The sequence below is a fragment of the Peromyscus leucopus genome, chromosome 7, assembly GCF_004664715.2.
Source record: "Peromyscus leucopus breed LL Stock chromosome 7, UCI_PerLeu_2.1, whole genome shotgun sequence".
Taxonomy (NCBI): Eukaryota; Metazoa; Chordata; class Mammalia; order Rodentia; family Cricetidae; genus Peromyscus; species Peromyscus leucopus.
In genome coordinates this window covers 9,545,998-9,563,882 of record NC_051069.1, presented here as the reverse complement: position 1 = coordinate 9,563,882, position 17,885 = coordinate 9,545,998, and the positions used below count along the sequence as shown (strand labels likewise).

Genomic DNA, 17,885 nt, shown 5'->3' with positions numbered 1-17,885 from the left:
AGAAAAACCAGACAAAAGTGGTTGGTGACCAGGAGCTGACACATATACAGTTTATAGATAAAAGTGACCGAGAAAGAAATTACCTTATACAGAATTTCCAACTCAGACATGATCTGCTTCTGAAGCTCCAGTGTAATGTCTAACAGAATAACCTGAATACAGACACAGAGCAGCATCAGCACATGTCTACCTTCAAGTTACACAGCATGTGAAACACAAGAACTAAAGAAAGGTGGTCGTTTCTTTATGCAGTCCCCATTATAATTCCCAACACCAAAAACTGTCTCTGTCTCTGCCCAAGCCTTTGTAGAGGAGGAGGCGGTCCAGAAGTGATTGATGGGACCCTGGAAGAAGCCAGGGCTCAGAGGTCAGCATTAATGGCTTTAAAAGTCAGTTAAGTTATAACACTCAATTTATGTACCCTATTTTAGCTGCACTGGTTATTTTCAGAAGAAGATCATTAAAAGAGAAGAGCCCTGTGAGCCACAGACTCACAGATGAGCAGAGGGGATGGTAAATAAAATAACATTTTAAAATGAGATTTTCAGAAATCAAAGAAATGGGGGTTTTAAAATGCTGTCACCTTATTTCCTCCCATGTGGGTAATGCTTCTTCACAAACGCTGGTGGGGTCTCAGGTCACCTGACTCCCACGCTTTGCCAGGGAGGGCCTCTTGAAGTGTTGTGGTTTTCCTTAAGTATCTGCCACTAAGGCGGACTTTATAACACAGAAATGTCCAAGTGTGAGGACCCAGACTTGCCTAGGACGAGCTCTAGTTTAATTTAGCCTCTTCTCTTTCCTTGGGCAGGTGTGTGCACTGGTGCCTGAACTCAGGCCTTCTCATAAATGCTGGGCAAGCATGCTACCAAGAGTCAGAGCCCAGCTCAACCACTAAGCACTTCAGTGAAAACAAATTTTAAAATGTTGTTCTTTTTAAAAAATATACTTTTAAAAGACAGTAATGATGGAAGATAGATAAATAATAATTTTTGAGAATTGTGGCAAAGTTTGAGTCTAAACATTTCTCGGTAAAAACCTAATATTCATGATTGCCATAACAGCACCATTCTGCAACTTTCAACAGTAAATTACACTGTATCACAAGTGAAGAATATGAATCATTACATTGACTACAGTAAAAAGTATGAATTACATAAACCACAAAGAGAGAAAATGACTATTGTCATGTGCACATTTTTGTTGTTGTTTTTTGTTTTTTGAGGCAGGGTTTCTCTGCGTGGCCCTGGCTGTCCTGGAATTCTTTGTAGACCAGGCTGTCCTCGAACTCAGAGATCCACCTGCCTCTGTCTCCTAAGTGCTGGGATTAAAGGCATGTGCCACCATCTCTGGCTAATATGCACATTATGTATATTTTTAATGCTGACACCCATTTAAGTAAGAAAAAAAGACGTTCGGGGTGAGTGGAGGTGGGCACTGCCTTTTCTACCAACGCACGCCACTAGCCAACACTTTGGAATTGATCCCAATGGAGAACTTTTCTTTCCCTTGATTGAGAACCTTGCGTGAGTTTCCATCACCTGGAGTAAGCTGCAACTCCAGGACACCAGGAGGTTGTACCTCAAGCTAACCCCTCCCTCACTCTTTCTACACAGCCTCCTTCCTGTCCCCCCACACCACCTTACCAGTGTTTCCTCTCTCCACTCCACAGTCACCGATTACAAAAGCTTGTTTGACCTTTTAGACCCAGCTCGAACGCCTCACCACCTCCAGACACCCACCTCAAAGCCCTTCATCAGAATTCATCTCTGGCTTGACCCTTACTACCCTTGACCGCAATCGGCTTTTATGACCCCAGACATCTAAAAGCTTCCAGAGCAGAGCGCTATAAGGTTCAAGGGCAAGGTGGGGTCTGAGTATTCTTTATACCTCGGCGCCCAGCACAAGGGCTCACAGTAGCACCCAATCACTGAAAAGGACCTTAATCAAAGCATTCCTTAAAGACAGTCCTCCAGACGTGCTGTTATTAGACACAGGGAAATGGGTCACGTGATGTCTGCAACTAAACCAAAAACCAAAGACATGAACACCAAACAAACCAAAGGGCCACACTGACCGAGACTGGAGTGAGGACTATTTATTGTATTCGTAGAGCTGATCGGTTTGGAGCTCTCTTCCATAACCCCGAAAAAGCAAATAATCAGGTCATTTTTGAAAATTTGAGAGGGGAAATCCTCTCCATGCTGCCACAGTGCATGCGCATGCGCTCAGTTTTCCGAGAGCCTGGCACTTGGTGAAAGGTTAACTCCCTTCCCCTGAGTATTCTTGCCAGTGAGCTTCAAAACTGCTAAAAATAAACAGACCAATCCTTCCTCCGAAGGCAAGTTGAGAAAAGCACAGTGAATGTGGATTTTCCCTTTGAAGTTCGAGGGCAGTGTGGACCGCCCGAGTCTTGACTCCGCAGGCTGAACCAGCGCTTCAGACGGAGAGAAGGAGCGGGAAGCAGCTCCTCCAGAAAGGGTTCAGCCGGCATGGAGGCACCTGCCTGCCTTCCCTGTTCTCCCTCCGCTAACACCTCCAGGACACACAAGGATGCGCTGTCAGGTTAAATACAAGCAGTCAAGTGACTGAATTATAATTTACTCTGTGCTCAATTTAAATTAGTGGGAGACTATTAAAATATACAGTATAAATACGGCAATTCATCACGAGCTGTCACGGATGACTTCATTTATTTGCTGGAGTGGCATGCGCTCCACTAAAGGCGAGGAGAACAAAATCACAGGTCAAATTAAGCCACTATTCTGTTTTAATTCACTTATTTAATCTGTGGCGACATAATTGTCTTTTACAGTATGTACAACTCAGAAAGGAAATTTGGGAGGATTACAGCCAGGATACAAATGATTAATCAAATGGTCCATTTAAATGCTGTTTTAAAAGCTGCAGAAATCCAAAGCACTCCGGGAATGATAATCAACGCATGCTACATACAAGGCTAAGAAATCCCGTTAGATGGCTTCTTTTCCCATCAGGACACAAACAATCCTGGCGAATCCAGTTCATTCCCCAAGCATTACTACTGGAAAGATGGTACAGGAGGCATTACTGGCACGGAAAGGTTCTGCTTGCAGGCCGGCTAACAGTATTTGTGGTGTTTTCCGCTCTACTTATCTGCAATGGTCTTGCTACCAAGAGCAAACAAACAAAAGCTGGCCGAATGTGTTCCAGCGAGCATGCAGGTGATTATCAGTTATTTCTAAAGTGTGGTTAACATCATTTTCTAAATGTGCTTTGTGAAGCAGAAAAAAACCTAAATTGCATGGTACAGAGAACTTCCTGTTTTTCCTAAAATTAGATTCTTTTAAAAAATTACCTGAAAAGTTCTCTTGTCTCATCTCAAGTCTGGGGAAGAAAATGCTGCAAGTCTTTATAAAGTAGGACTCAAAGAATATATAAAAATTGGAAATGCTATTAGCAGGGCTCTCATCTAACTGGGCCCACAGACACTTGAAGTGTGGCCAACTGACCACTGAGTTGGGAAATGAAACCCCCATGGCTCCATGTGGGCAGCAGAGCCCTGAAGGTGATTCGGCTCAGACAAGGACCGTGATTTGCTGCTCTGCACAGTTCCTCTGTGACACCAGACAACTGGGGTCACTGAGAGGTTCAAGTGACATGCTTCAAGTCACACAAAGTCAGGAGAGGGTCAGGAAAAGATCAAATGCGCTTCTAACTCTTAACCTTCCATTTCATCCTTTAATATAACAAAAGAAGCTAAGAAATATTCTGGGGGAGAGCAACGGTCCATACAAAGAACACTAGGGGGTATTTTGTATGTTGTTACTTCAAAAGATGAATGAAGGAAACAACAAAAACATAAATGAATAAATTAAACAACAACAACAAAAACTGTATTCAACCAGAAAATTATGTGTCGAGACACTCACTGCATGTAGTGCTGGGCCCTGCAGGTAAGGCAAGAAAACTCTCAGTTCTGTTCTCCACTTTTAAAAAGATTTCAGTACATCAGAGCAAGCGGACATGATGCTAACAGCCATGCGCACGATGGCATGTGATGACCTTTAGGAAGGTGGCTGGCAGATACAACACACGTGACAGGGCTTATCCAGAACCAAAGAGCAGGCCCCTGAAAGTTGTTAAGGATTCTAATAGCTGAAGACACGGATGAAGGCATTCTAATTAGAGAGGCGCACATGAATTAACTTGTTGAAATGGGGAAGAAACAAGCCAGGTTCAGATGAGGTCACAAGTTCAAGTAAAACAACAAAATGCACAGAGATCAGGAAACGTAAGAACATGCATTAAAAGCAACAGCAGACTGCTAATGCATTGTGGAGGGGTCTACCTTCCATCCAAGAGTGTTTTCAGTTTGTCTGGGCCTTATGATGGTTGACAGTGATAGTTCTATACAGATTGACCTAACAGGTCCCAAATCACCTAGGAGATAAGCCTTTGGGCATGTCTGTGAGGAGAGTTGGATTGGGTTAACTAAGACGGGAGACCCACCCTAAGCGTGGGCAGCAGCATCATGGGCTGGGGTCCTGGGCCAAATAGAAGTAAGAAAAGGAACGGAGTACTAGCTTTCATCTCCTTCCTCACACAGATGCAGAGTGGCCAGCTACCTCACACTTCTGCTGCCATGATGGCTACACCCTCCAACTGTGTGGCAAAATAACCCTCCCTTCCTTAAACTCCCTCCATGAGGCCTTGTGTCTCGGAAGTGGAAAGAAACCAGTACAGAAGTAACATGGAGCCTTTGGTACTCTTGAGAGGGGAACTATGCTCTCAGGAACTGCATCTGGGGGTGGAGATCAGTAAAGGCAGGGGTTTACGCTCTGGCTGCAGAGCTCTCTAAGGCATAGGACCCTGGGCAATCTGTGTAACTGCTCTGTGTCTCAGGTTCTGCACTTGCTAAAAGAGAAGCAGTAATAGTAGCAAAGATCATAAATAAAGATCATATATGCAAGATACTCAGCAGCATAAGTCACCAATAAGTTGAAACTTCTATTTCCTGAGAGAACCGTTCAGAAGCTGGCCAACAGTCTTACAACAGGCAAAAGCAGGCATTTGGATTACAATGACAATGGGAAAGGAACCAGAATCAGACCAACAAAATAACCCGGATAGTTGAACATATTGGTGCACGCCTTTAGTGCCAGCACTAGGGAGGCAGAGGCAGGCAGATCCCCGTGATGAGGCCAGCTCAGTCTATATAGAAAGTTCCAGGACAGCTAGAACTACATGGTGAGACCCTGCCTTAAAACACAACAACAACAATTCACAAGCCAACCAACTCCCCACATGCACGCACGGACTACAAACCAGAAAAATCAACAACAGGTTTCCAGGTACTGGGCAGTAGCCGAAACGGCACACCACCTAGAGACTGGTAAAGAGTATGAACCTTGGGCTGCTGGGTTCCCTGACTAGAGTCTTCTGATCCCTACAGAGGGAGAGAAAGCAGGAGGTGGAGCTCAGTCTCCCCAAGCTGAGAGGACAGAGCCTGGGTGCAGAGGAGCCCCAGAGGGAGTGGGACAGACCTTGGAGTCCACAGCAGAGTGAGGAGCTCTACATGGAAATGGGAAATTACCCGGGCCAAGGAGAAAGAACCCGGGGAAAGAGCCCTGCTGCCTGCAGTGTGTGCGACCTCAGCCAGGTGGAATCAGGAATCCCGCTTCAGCAGAATGGGAAAAATGCATTCCAGGTGGATTGTTGGGTTGGCCCTTTACATAAAGTTCAAGTAAGTCTTAAAAAAAAAAAGTCAGATTGTTTCAAAGTCACTAACATCTTAGAACAAACTTTAAGCATATTTATCAGAATGCAAAAATATCTAGCTTCTTGTGCTACATTGTCAGTATCCCATAAAAAAGAAATACAACCCAAAATGAAAAGAAAAGGAATCTACTGGAAGTAATCCACAAACAACATGCATAACAGCACTGGTAGGTATGTCCAATGGTTGGCTGGTCTGTCCTAGTCAGGGTTTCTCTAGCTGTGAGGGAACAGCATGACCAAAAGCAAATTGGGGAAGAAAGGTTTCTTTGGCTTACACCTCCACATCACTGGAGGAAATCATTACAGTAACTCAAGCAGAGCAGGAACCTGGAGGCAGGAGCTGGTGCAGAAGACATGGTGCTGCTTACTGGCTTGCTCCTCCTGCCTTTTATTACAGAGCCTGCTTTCTTACAGAACCCAGGACCACCAGCTCAGGGATGGCCCCACCCACAATGGGCTGGGCCCTCCCCTATCAATCATTAAGTAAGAAAACACCCTACAGTCTTACTTATAGCCCACTTGTATGGTGGCATTTCCTTAATTGAGGTTCCCTCCGCTCAGATGACTTAAGCTTGTGTCAAGTTGACATAAAACTAGCCAGCACGGTTGTTATAATTATTCCAGATACTCTAAAGGTTTAAAAAAAAAAAAAAAGGTTGGACACATCAAAAAATGGAAACACGGAAACTGTTCTTAAAGCAAAAGGCCTACTCACACTTCTAGGGATAAAAAAGGAACATCTGAAATAACGAAAAACCACACTGGGCAGGAGGGACAGCACATTAGACAGTGAAGAGGAAAAGGTCAGTGTATTTGAAGATTCTGGAGGAGAAACATTTCAAAACTAAAACAGGGAAAGACTGAAATGAGGTGAATACTCAGGTCAAGTTCTCAATGTGGGAGATGATCTCATGAAAGGTTAAGGTGTTCCAAATTGGATGAAAGCTGAAATCCCACATATTCAAGAATTTCAACAAACTTCAAGCATATTGAATACAAAAAAGGATCACTCTCAAGCCCAGCAGAACCATGTACTGTCAACTGTAACCATAACCTGCAACACAGAAAGAACTCAGAACAGCAGCCAGAGAGGCCAGGGAGGGGACACATAGAACAATGAACACAAAGGACAGCCAACACCTCGCAGGAAAATATAAAGCCAACACTGGAACAAGATCTTTCAAATTCAAAAGAAGAGCCCGGTCAGGTTCCTACATCGAGTGATGGTCATGAACTAATCCTCTGAAACTGTAAGCAAGTCCCAGTTCAACACTTCCTCTGCTAAGACTTGCCTTGGTCATGGTGTCTCCTCACAGCAACAGAGTACGTACTAACACAGCTTCTATTGTAAGGATCTTATGTGAAGACTAAAGATGGATGCTACAAACTCTAGACAACCATTAAAAACAGTGGAGGGAGAATGGGTATGCAACCAGGACAAACGGAAAACAGAACAAGAAATATAAATCCAGTCATATCATATCACAGAAAACGTAAATGGTTCCAACATTCTAACTAAAAAGCGGAGGTCATCAGACTAGATTATAAAATAAGATCTAACTACATGCTGTCTACAAGAAACTCATTCCCAATATAGAGATGTGCTAGGTTCAAAGTAAAAGGCCAACATTAGGAGAAATCTAGATGCTGTAGTATATTAATAATAGCCAATATGGATTTCAGAGCACAGATTGCCATGAACAAAACAGTCACTGCATTAAGACAAAGAGGCCAATTCATCCAAATGATAAGAACCCTATTGAAATTAATAGCACATCTTCAAAAACAATGACAGGAGCAATGGAAATTTAAGAAATCCCACCCCTTGGCGCTGCTCTGTGTGCTGACGTAAAAGCCTCATTCTAAGGAGAAACTCCTCCCCTTCCTTTCTCTCTTCTGCTTTTCCTCCCATGAAATGCTCACCCCCTCCTCTTTCTTTCTCTCTGTCTCTCTCTTTCCTATCTTTCTCTTCATCTCTCTATTCTAATAAATTTTCCATATGGATGCAGCGTCTGGGTCGTGAATTACTGGGTGCCGCCGCCGCCCCAATGCCTGCACGGTGAGCATCTGCCCAATCCACTGCTGTATCTGCCCAGCATGTCTCCCTGCATGTGCAGGATACCCTAGGGGCCCCCTGCACAATAATTCATAAGATTGGCGCCCAATGTTGCTAGGCAATCCTACTGCTTTCTCCTGCCCACGGCAGCCTGAGGAGCTCTGGGATCCTGTACCACCTGCCATTTTTCAGGCTGAGCACCGCTGGGGGCTCTTAACCCTACTGGATTGGTAAGATTCCTCCCTTCTCTTCTGGTCATTTTCCCACAAGTGAGGATTCCTCTCGGTTCGCTCCCTGGTACCATGTTTTTCAGGCTCATAGCCCTTCAGCCCTGATCCCTATGTGACATCATATGGTGATGGCTTGTGCCCTCTCAATTCCATGGCCCATAGCCTTTGTGATGATTGGCTATCTTGCACAGTTATCGTGGCCCTTGCTGTCCCTCTGGGATGCCGGAGGTCAGTCCGCTGGGCCTTACACCTCATTGTGGAAAAATAAGCCTATGGCCCCCTTCCCCGACCACTGCTGCTGACCAATGGCTTGGGGGTCCCCTCTCTCCTGCCCAACTGCACTGTTACTTTCCTTCTTTCTTTCACAAAGCTTATTCCCTATGTGAGAATGGAAATGTGTAACTGATGTGGCCATCTATATTTCTTTCTGACTGACTTTTAAATGTTTCAACTTATCTGTTCCTTATCTGCTCACTTTGTTTTTTGGTGGGGGGGACCCACATTAACATATGGTCAAGCGCCATATTTGATAGGGGCGATCACATGATCAGGCAGCATCATCTTAAATAATGGCAATCACATGATCAAGGCACCCTCTTAAATAAGGGTAACCACATGGTCTAGCTGCCATCTTGGCTAAGGTTAAAACAGGCAGGCCATATGACCTCACCACCATCTTTACTAAGGGCAGCATTGGCGGGGCACCCAGCGCTCAGGCCTTCAGTATGGAGGAAGGTCACCTCCTGATGCACATTGTTTCACCATTGTTATGGGCCAAGGAAAAGTCCTCTGGCCTTGGCCTGGTCTTCCCTAGCCGCCTCTCTTAGGCTCCAGCCATCTGGGAGGGGCAGAAGTCTAGTCACAGTGTTCATTTCTCTGCAGCCACTCATGTGGGCAGGGCCTGGAGACATATGCGCTCCCTCCAAGGCATCAGCTGAACCACATAGCGGCAGTATCATTATATTAAGATTTTAAATTTCAGATTTTAACATTAATACAATTCTGATACACTTTGGGTCACAAGCTCAGGATTTTAAAATTTCCTTGGCTACTCATTACCTGCTTTTCCACAATTTGCATTTCAGTGCTGATTGATAATACTAATTTATCTAAATTTTTTATTTTTTTCCTCACTTGTCTATTCCTAAGGATGGCGTTTTTCTCTCTCCTGGTCTTGGAACTTCTCCTCTTCTCAAAGCATGAGCCAAAAGGCTCCACATAAATTCATACATTGTAACTCCCGTCTCTAGTCTGTATCTCAGCAGGCTGTCAGAACTATCAGAGCAGCAGTGGGGGCCACAGCCGGCACTGCTTTCCCTGTTACAGATGGCGGCAGAGGTCCTTGTCTGTGTGATGTGGACCGGCCCAGCCAAACGTAATTGTTCCCTGTCTCTACAGCCAGGTCAGATGACCACATGCCTGGGTTCCCCTTACTTTAACTAGCCAGAGTCCTCCTGACCCTGTTTCAGCTTGAAGCAGCAATGGAGAATACGTCGTCCTGTGCTCCCTGTTCCCAGGACAGGATGGAGGGCTACGTTAGGGATGGAAACCCTGGCATAGAGTCCACCAAGAGGGTCCTTGTCTCAGAGTTAGGCTACACCCTGACTCACAGGCCCCTTTTCTCCTGTTCTCCTTCAGTCTTGGGATCTTTTCCCTGTCACTCTTCTTTGCCTTCTCAGGAGACAGCTAAAGAAATAATTATTTCTATGTAAGTCATTCAGGATTATAATCTGGCTGTACTCAAAGATCAGAACTACAGCTACAGGGCCTTAAAAATGGTAATTGAGTCAGATATCACTGTCGACATCTTAAAGAATGTCTCTCCTTACTCAAGGTCAATTCAGGCTTAAGAACGTGAGCCTCCCTGTCCTTGCTAACTTCATTAAGCTGTAACTAACTGGGAAACCTGTATATTCAGATTTAAGTCATATATATGCTCTGAAAGTTATAAATACATTTAACAGATTTTGTTCCCCCAGTCCTCAAACACCTGTAGAGATCTGAGAATATGGCATTTAATATAAAAGGTTGTTTTTTTTTGTTTTTTTGTTTTTTTTTTTTTTATGATAAAGAGACATGCCAGCTCCTGACAGCATCCTGTATTTCCTCAAGAAGACAGATGGCCGCAGAAGAACTTCCACCAGCCTGGAAGCTCCTATGGCAAGGCCAGCCATACAGCAAAAAGATGAGATTCTGTTTAGACTGTGAATGAGTGGAACAATGGAGGACCAATTGCCCCATACTGCAAAGTCAAGGTGGGTCAGTCTCCCCAAATTTCTACTCCACAGAAAAAAAAAGTCTGTCAGATTTTCTGGACCTATCTGCTGAACAAGTACTGCCTTTGGGGCTTCTGTACCCCCAATAACCATGGAGAGACTTGGGATTGCTGCCTAGGTAGTGGGAAAGCTTTCTAACTTCTTAAATTTATCCTTCTCAGATCTGACGATGTTTGATGACTAGGGTATCAGTTTAACAGTCCCAATCTCAAGATTATAGAATATACACTCTCCAATTTCAGACAGGTATGTCTCATTCATAGACTTCATGGTACAGGATAGACTGGTTTCAGATATAACTCCAGAGTTTCAAATTCTTAATACTGATAAATGCAGCTTTGATAAAATGATAGAACATTGACTACAAAGAGTTCTTAAGAGTCCTTAAATGGATTATTAATCCTTTTGCCATGATGTAAATCTGTTCCAGCTGTCTTTCAGATACCTACAGGCTCCTGGGAAAAGTTTTGTTACTGCATCAAGAAATCTGATCTGATGAAAACTAACATCTCCAGAGCCCATTTCTGACCCCACCTATTTTTTGAGCATATTTTGCAGATTCATTGTTCCCACCTGACCTCCAGAGAAACAGCAGATGCTATGGCTTCTATACTCCTGATTTGGCATGCCATTTTCCACCAAGCTCCTGGAATACCACTGCTGCAGCCTGCCTCCTCAGCTCCCTCAAGGAACATTCCTGAGATCTTCCGCCATGCGTGACTCCCAGTCCCCCTCTCCACTTCGCCCCTTGTCAACTTGAAGTAGCCTCGAGAATTTAGCACCCTTGTCCCCCAACCTGCTCCATAACTCACCTCTTATAATAAAACAGTGGAATGTTAATATTCTGGCCCACCCCTTGAAATCCCACCCCTTGGCACTACCTTGCGTCCTGACGTAAAAGCCTCATTCTAAGGAGAAACTCCTCCCCTTCCCCTCTCTCTTCTGCTTTTCCTCCCACGAGGTGTGCACCCTCAACTCCTCTCTCTCTTCTTCTCTCTCTTTCCTATCATGTCTTTCCTTCATCTCTCTATTATAACAAACTCTCCACGTGGATGCAGTGTCTGGGTGGTGAATTACTGGCTTGCGCCACCACCGCCATGCCCACATGGCATGCATCTGCCCGGTATGTTTCCCTGCATGCTCGGAATACCCTTGGGGGTTCCCCTGCACGATAATCACAATAATTCATAACACAGACCAAGGTCCAACTGTTGTTGGAGATTTTAACACTCTAGTTTTAGTAATTGATAGAACAAGTTTAAAAAAAAATCAATTCAGATATGAAAGATATTAAAACTAAAAGCTAACTTGATCTAACAAAGATTTACCTAACACTTTTCATATTCTTTGGATTGTAGATTTTTTTATGTGCACAGAGAAGATTCACCAACAAAGATAATATTTTGAGCCAAATTAATTTATGGTAATTCCAATTATACAATATGTTTTAGACAACATTGGAATTAAATTTTTCAGTTATTGACTTCATTGGTCTGAAGTCAATAACTGAAAAATACTTGGAAATTTTCCAAATATTTGGAACTAAATAACAAATTTCTAAGAATTAATGAGCCACTCTGGCTGTTTTGAAGAAAGGGTACATTATATCCCATTATAACCATTGTATAATCTATATGATTTTTGCTTTGGTTACCAAGATCAAGTCTGTGGTGATATATTTGTAATCTAAGAAAGCTTGCCTGAAGATCAGAGGACAGACAGAGATAGCCACAGAGTTAGCCATAGAGGCCAGGCAGTGGTGGCACACACCTTTAATCCTAGCACTCAGGAGGCAGAAGCAGAGATCCGTCTGGATTTCTGTGAGTTCAAGGCACACATCTTTAATTCTGGCACTTGGGATCACACACCTTTAATCCCAGCAGTAGGAAGGTTGAGACAGGAAGTGATATGGCTGGCCAGAGAAAGGAATACTACTAGGCAGGAGAAGACAGGAACTCTCTCTTTCAGGCGTGATTGCAGGCTGAGGAATGGCTGTGGCTTGCTCTGCTTCTCTGATCTTTCAGCTTTCACTATGATATCTGTCTCCAGGTTTTTATTATAAAACCATTTTGGATTCATGCAACACAAGTCTATCACAAAAATCAATCACCACTTGACTCAGTTTGCAAACACAATACAGGTCTTGCTAGAAAGCGCAGTTCAAAGGGCCAGCCTAGAGAGCGGCTTATTTGCGAACTCCAGCTGCTCTCATATAGTGGAAACCTAAGTTATTTTGTAAAGCATATTCTTTTTAAAAATTTTATGTGCATTGGTGGTTTTGCCTGCATGTATGTCTGTGTGAGGGTGTTGGATCCCCTGGAACTGGAGTTACAGACAGTTGTTAGCTGCCATGTGGGCGCTGGAATTGAACCCAAGTATATTGTTAAAAGAGTGACCTTTAATCCGCTCCAGAGCAGCTGCTTGTCCTTTGCCATGCTCAATTAAATTAACTGTGCCCATGGATCTTATTATTAGCCTATGCAAAACAAGTTAAAATATATGCAATTATGAAAATTTTATGTTGTACTGACAAGGCCAAGGATTCTGGATCATTTGTAGTGATGCTCTCTCCCTCTCTTGGCATAACTAACCCAAGATTTGACTGCCTTTAAATATAAAGAATTCTGATATCAGAAGAACAAATAACTGAACAGATAAGAAAACCCTGCTCAGTTCGTGGGTGCTCTGATCAAAGGGGAGCTCAGGGGAGACACGGAGATGGTTCAATGTAGGTCAACGGAGGGGAAGGCTGGGACACAGCTTATTCCCATAGAGCCAGGAACTCTCTGGACCTCTTCCTCCTGCGTAGAATGTGAGCCTATAATGACCTCAATGGCGTCCCAAGCTGTGCCTGTGTAGATATAATTTGCTTGGAGTTTCGAAGAAGGCTTCGAGAGAGAGTGCTGCTGGACCTCCTCACACAGGCTGTTATGAAAACTAGACCTCACAATGCCACACGTGATGTAGCTGCTGAACTAGGTGTGAGACAGTGAGGGAATCCTGGAATGCACTAGAATGCAGATCTGAGCCTTAGTTTTAGTTTAACCCTAATAAAAATGGAATTATCATTATGCAAATTCTTAGTTTCCTTAAGATATAAGACACAGAAATACAAACTGAAATGTTAGGGAAAGAGGGCAATTTCTCACTGTGGAGGGAGTTACGAAGGCATCATGGAGATGAACTTTGAAAGGCTGGTGGAGAACAGAGGGTTGAAAAGCAGTTATTTGTACAAAAGCTGTAGAGCACCTGGAGGAAGTCAGTTTTACAGAGTCAGACGGACATCATTTAAATCCTCACCCGCCTCTCCCAAATGGCCTTGGACAAATCAGCTCTATGGGTCCCACTTTCTTCAAATCTAAAAATGGCTGAGAATTACCTCAGAGTTCAGGATTAAAGATAACTGTTTAAAACACAAAAGGTGACACCTAGCAGGCAGCAGCTGTTCAAAAACTGAAACCTTCCATTACCAAAGGCCCAGAGACCAGAGACAGGGTGTGGCAAGAAGTCATTAGCTGACAGGCAGAGCAGAGAGTGTGTCTGTAAGGGCAGGTCACTGCGAGACTGCAGGGGAGTCAGACCAGTGTGTCAACAAAGAGCCTGCAGTTGGAAAGTGTGTTCATGTACCGGTGAGGCAAGCTGAGAGGGAAAGGAAATCAGAGAACACCAAGAATCTCACAACACATTGCTGAGGAGATAGCTCGGCAGGCAAGAGTACTTGTTGCACAAATCCCCAGCACCCAGGTAAAATGCCAGGCATGGCTGCATGCTGCCATTCCTGCACTGTGGGTGGGAGGAGACAGGAGGATCTAGCTCCAGGTTCAGTGAGAGACCCTGTCTCAAGGGAATATGGAAGAGAGTGATAGCGCAGGTCTCCCAGCATCCTCCTCCGATTTCCATGTGTGCACATACCACATGGACCGCACACACACTCACACATATTCACATACAAACTCAGACACATACAAATTTGCGTAAAATATACATAAAATATATCCAATGCTTACCTTTACAGCTAAAATTTTCCCACTTGGGACATGATATGCTCTGTAGGAAGATAAAAAAAGAAAGTGACTTGGCATCATTAGGTAACCTACAGAGTGGCTAAGGACCCAGTGTCAACCCATACATTTCCGCAAGAATGGGGATATACCTGGTGCTCTCAAGGCAAATGGCCCATGCTGGCAATGCATACTTCTGTGGTGTGAAATGGTTTATGAAATGATTATATATCTTAAAATACTGCTCAAGTCACACTGTTATTATTACTCTCCTCTTAGAGTTCTGAAGCATGAGGAAGTTAAACAGTTTGCCCAATGCCCAAGTACACGGTGGCAGAACTAGACCTTCAAACTCTGTCAGGTTTTCTGGCCCCGGATCCCTTGTGGCATTGTGTGTGTCTGTGGTCATTCATTTTTCTGGCCTTGGATCCCTTGTTGTGGCATTGTGTGTCTGTGGTCATGTATAAGCAGCAAAAGGGAGGTTTTTGCTTTTCTTTAAGGTACATAATAGAGAAATCATATCACTATATTTTATCAAAATAATCACCCATCACAGGATGAGTTCTGACTATGGCTTTCAATATAAATTTTCATGAGAAATACAGCTATGGCTTGAGCATGTGGCTCATTTTCCCCTTCAACAGGGAAGTAGGCTCAGTGTGGAGTTTGAATGAGAAGGCCCCCAAAGGCTCCTAAGTTTCGATGTTTCCAGTTGGTGAAACTGCTTGGGAAGGATTAGGAAGTGTGGCTTTATTGGAAGAGATGTGTCACTGCCACAGGCTTTGAATATTCTCAGTGTCTCTTGCCCTTCCAAATTGTAGATCAAGATGTACAGCTGTTCCTGCTGCCATAACTTTACTCCATCATCATGGACTCTATTCTTCTAAAATCATAAGCCATGGATGAAATACTTTCTTTTTAAAGCTGCCTTGGTCATGGTGTTTTATTACCATAATAGAAAAGAAATTAAGAGACTCAGATGCACTGAAATAACGTAACCCAGATTAAGAAATATTAATAGGATTGAGGATATACCTCAGTGGTAGAGTACTTACTTGTCCAGCATATATAATGCACAGTATTAGATGACCAGCATAAGGGAAAGAAGGAAGGAAAGAAGGAAGCAAGCAAGCATTCATTCATTCATTTATGGAAAGTAAGAAATTGAGGTTTGCAGAAATAAAATCATTTTCTATCAAGACCTAATGTGTATAAATGAAATGGGGCCTTTTACATACACACTGCATGAACTACATCTTCTCACCATTATTGGGATATAAACAATTTTACATAAAAATTTTAAATGAGCTACATAACACAAGCAGGTATTCTAACTGCAAACCTATAAAAGTACCAAACCCAAAAGAACTGGGAAGAACTGCATCTGCTCCCTGGAGGATTCCACATATTCCCATCATGCAGCTCCATGGGGGATTTCACTTTCCTATCATGTGGTTAGTGGCTGAGATGTGAGTGGACAGTGCCAGTGTCCACTTATACTGTACTAGTATATAGTGCATACTGTATTTTCCCCAGTGGCTGCAGAAGTTGTTGGTCTATGCCCTTTAAAATGTATGTGAGGAATTTAGATGCTTTTTCCAGGTAAATATCAATAATTCAATACATAAGATTAAATAATAACATTATTTCCACTGGTATATCATAGATGCTTCCAACTTCAGCCTTTTCAAACACTGAGTATTAGATCACTAGCCAAGGACTAAAGTATGAGGAGGACAAAAAATCTGAAGCTGTGGGGAGAGCGGCGTTGGTACTTTGAACAAGGGGCACCACATGGACTTCTGAGAGCAGCTGTGATGATAAGAACTTGCTTAGCTGAGAGCCCAGCACACATACTCCTCACTGGATAGTTTGGCAACTTAATTAGCTTGTCAAGAAAGCCGATCTCTTTCCCAAAAGAAAGGTCTCCCATTTCCAAGTGAATTAAAAGAGAGACTTGATGATTTAATTATGACGCACGCTAATTCATCCATGCAAGTTTGGGTTCCATTTCGAGCAATAAAGAAGCCTTGTGGCTTGGTTTACAGTCTGGTGACAGGGCCGATTTCACATTCAATCATCGGGGAGAAATGGATGACAAAGGCAAAGTCAGGCATGAGCTAAGCCAACTCCCTCAACTCTGCAATCAGCATGCTACCTGGAGAAAGAGTTTGTTTACTTTCGGCAGATAGTACGTCTCAATTGTCTTGACCTTCCTCAGCACATTAACTGTAAAGTGATTAATGAAGTCTGAATGGAGGCTCTGGTTACACCAAAAGACAACTATACACCTCTGCAATGTTTTAATTAACAGCTAACGCTTCAAATTAGTTTGTTGTTGCCACAGTAATTACCTGTTCCAAAGAGCGAAGGGAGGAAGCGCTTGTATGAGGCATTTCTGAGTGCTTCTCCCTGTGTGCTCCACCTGCCTTTTGGGACTAGTCCCCTGTAAAACTGAACACACAATACAGACACCTGGGGATGGCACAAGATGGACTAGTCTGGTGTAAATGTTTGAATATGAGAAGCCTGTGAGGGATTTTTTTTCTTAATTAAATCATTTGAAGTGGGAATATCCACTTTTAATCCAGATCTTTTGAGGTGGGAAGATTCACTTTGACCTAGGACACACCTTCTCCTGGCAGCCTATATAAAGGACATGCAAGAAGGAAGCTTGGTAAGTCTATTCCTTCACTGGCATTAGGGCCTCTTCAGGATTCCGGCATGTACTGAAGACCATCTGAGACATCCAGCCTTTGGACTGCACAGCTGCTGGATTGTGGGACCTTCCATAGTAGACAGCCACTGTTGGACTGGCTGGACCACAGCCTGTCAGTCATTCTAAGAAACCATATATATATATATATATATATATATATATATATATATAACTTAATAAATTCATTCCATCAGTTCTGTTCCTCTAGAGAACACTGACTAATACATTGGGTTTTGTTGGTTTGTTTGTTTTGTGATTCTGGGTTCAAGCCCAGGTCCCCAAACATGCCAAGCAAGCACTCTCCCATTGTGCAACATTCTCAGCCCTCCTATTTTCTGTCTTTGTCAGGAACAATTCAGGTGTGGGAACACGGATGCTGGTGTCAACATTTAATGTCAGACCAGAGTTTCCTGAACTAGTAGGGAGTGCAGAAAACTGTCCAGGCCAATCCTTCCTTCTTTACCAGAAACACCCAAAAGCCAGATTGAGTAACAGCCAAGCTCAGGAAAACCCAAGAATATAAACTGCAAAAGACATGCCAAGGGTAGGACTGAGCATGTGTGCCAAGGGTAGGACTGAGCATGTGTGCCCAGGGTAGGACTGAGCATGTGTGCCAAGGGTAGGACTGAGCATGTGAAGTGGTTCTTGCTCTTCTAACCAGACTTGAGATCTGTGTTGACCGTGTCTATCTCACTCACCACAACAAATGTAAAGCGGAAACACCACTTAACAGTAACTTCTGCTAGATGAGAAAGGATGTCTCAGTCTCTTTGGGTTAACAAGAAAACATAAGCTACCCTAGAAAGCACCCAGTAGCTTCCTTTAATATATATTCTTATGGCTGCG

The 17,885-nt window shown here is 43.5% G+C and overlaps 1 protein-coding gene across 3 annotated transcripts in view; it reads right to left on the bottom strand.

Annotated features, from left to right (window-relative positions):
- Map2k5 (mitogen-activated protein kinase kinase 5) overlaps positions 1-17,885 on the bottom strand; it is a 233,270-nt gene that overhangs the window by 139,030 nt on the left and 76,355 nt on the right. For all 3 annotated transcript variants that reach the window (XM_028867040.2, XM_037207420.1, XM_037207421.1), the window contains exons 9-10: positions 14,327-14,366; positions 84-152 (exon numbers count right to left, since the gene is read on the bottom strand). In XM_028867040.2, the coding sequence (XP_028722873.1) occupies positions 84-152; positions 14,327-14,366 (109 nt within the window). The remainder of the gene's footprint in view (positions 1-83; positions 153-14,326; positions 14,367-17,885) is intronic.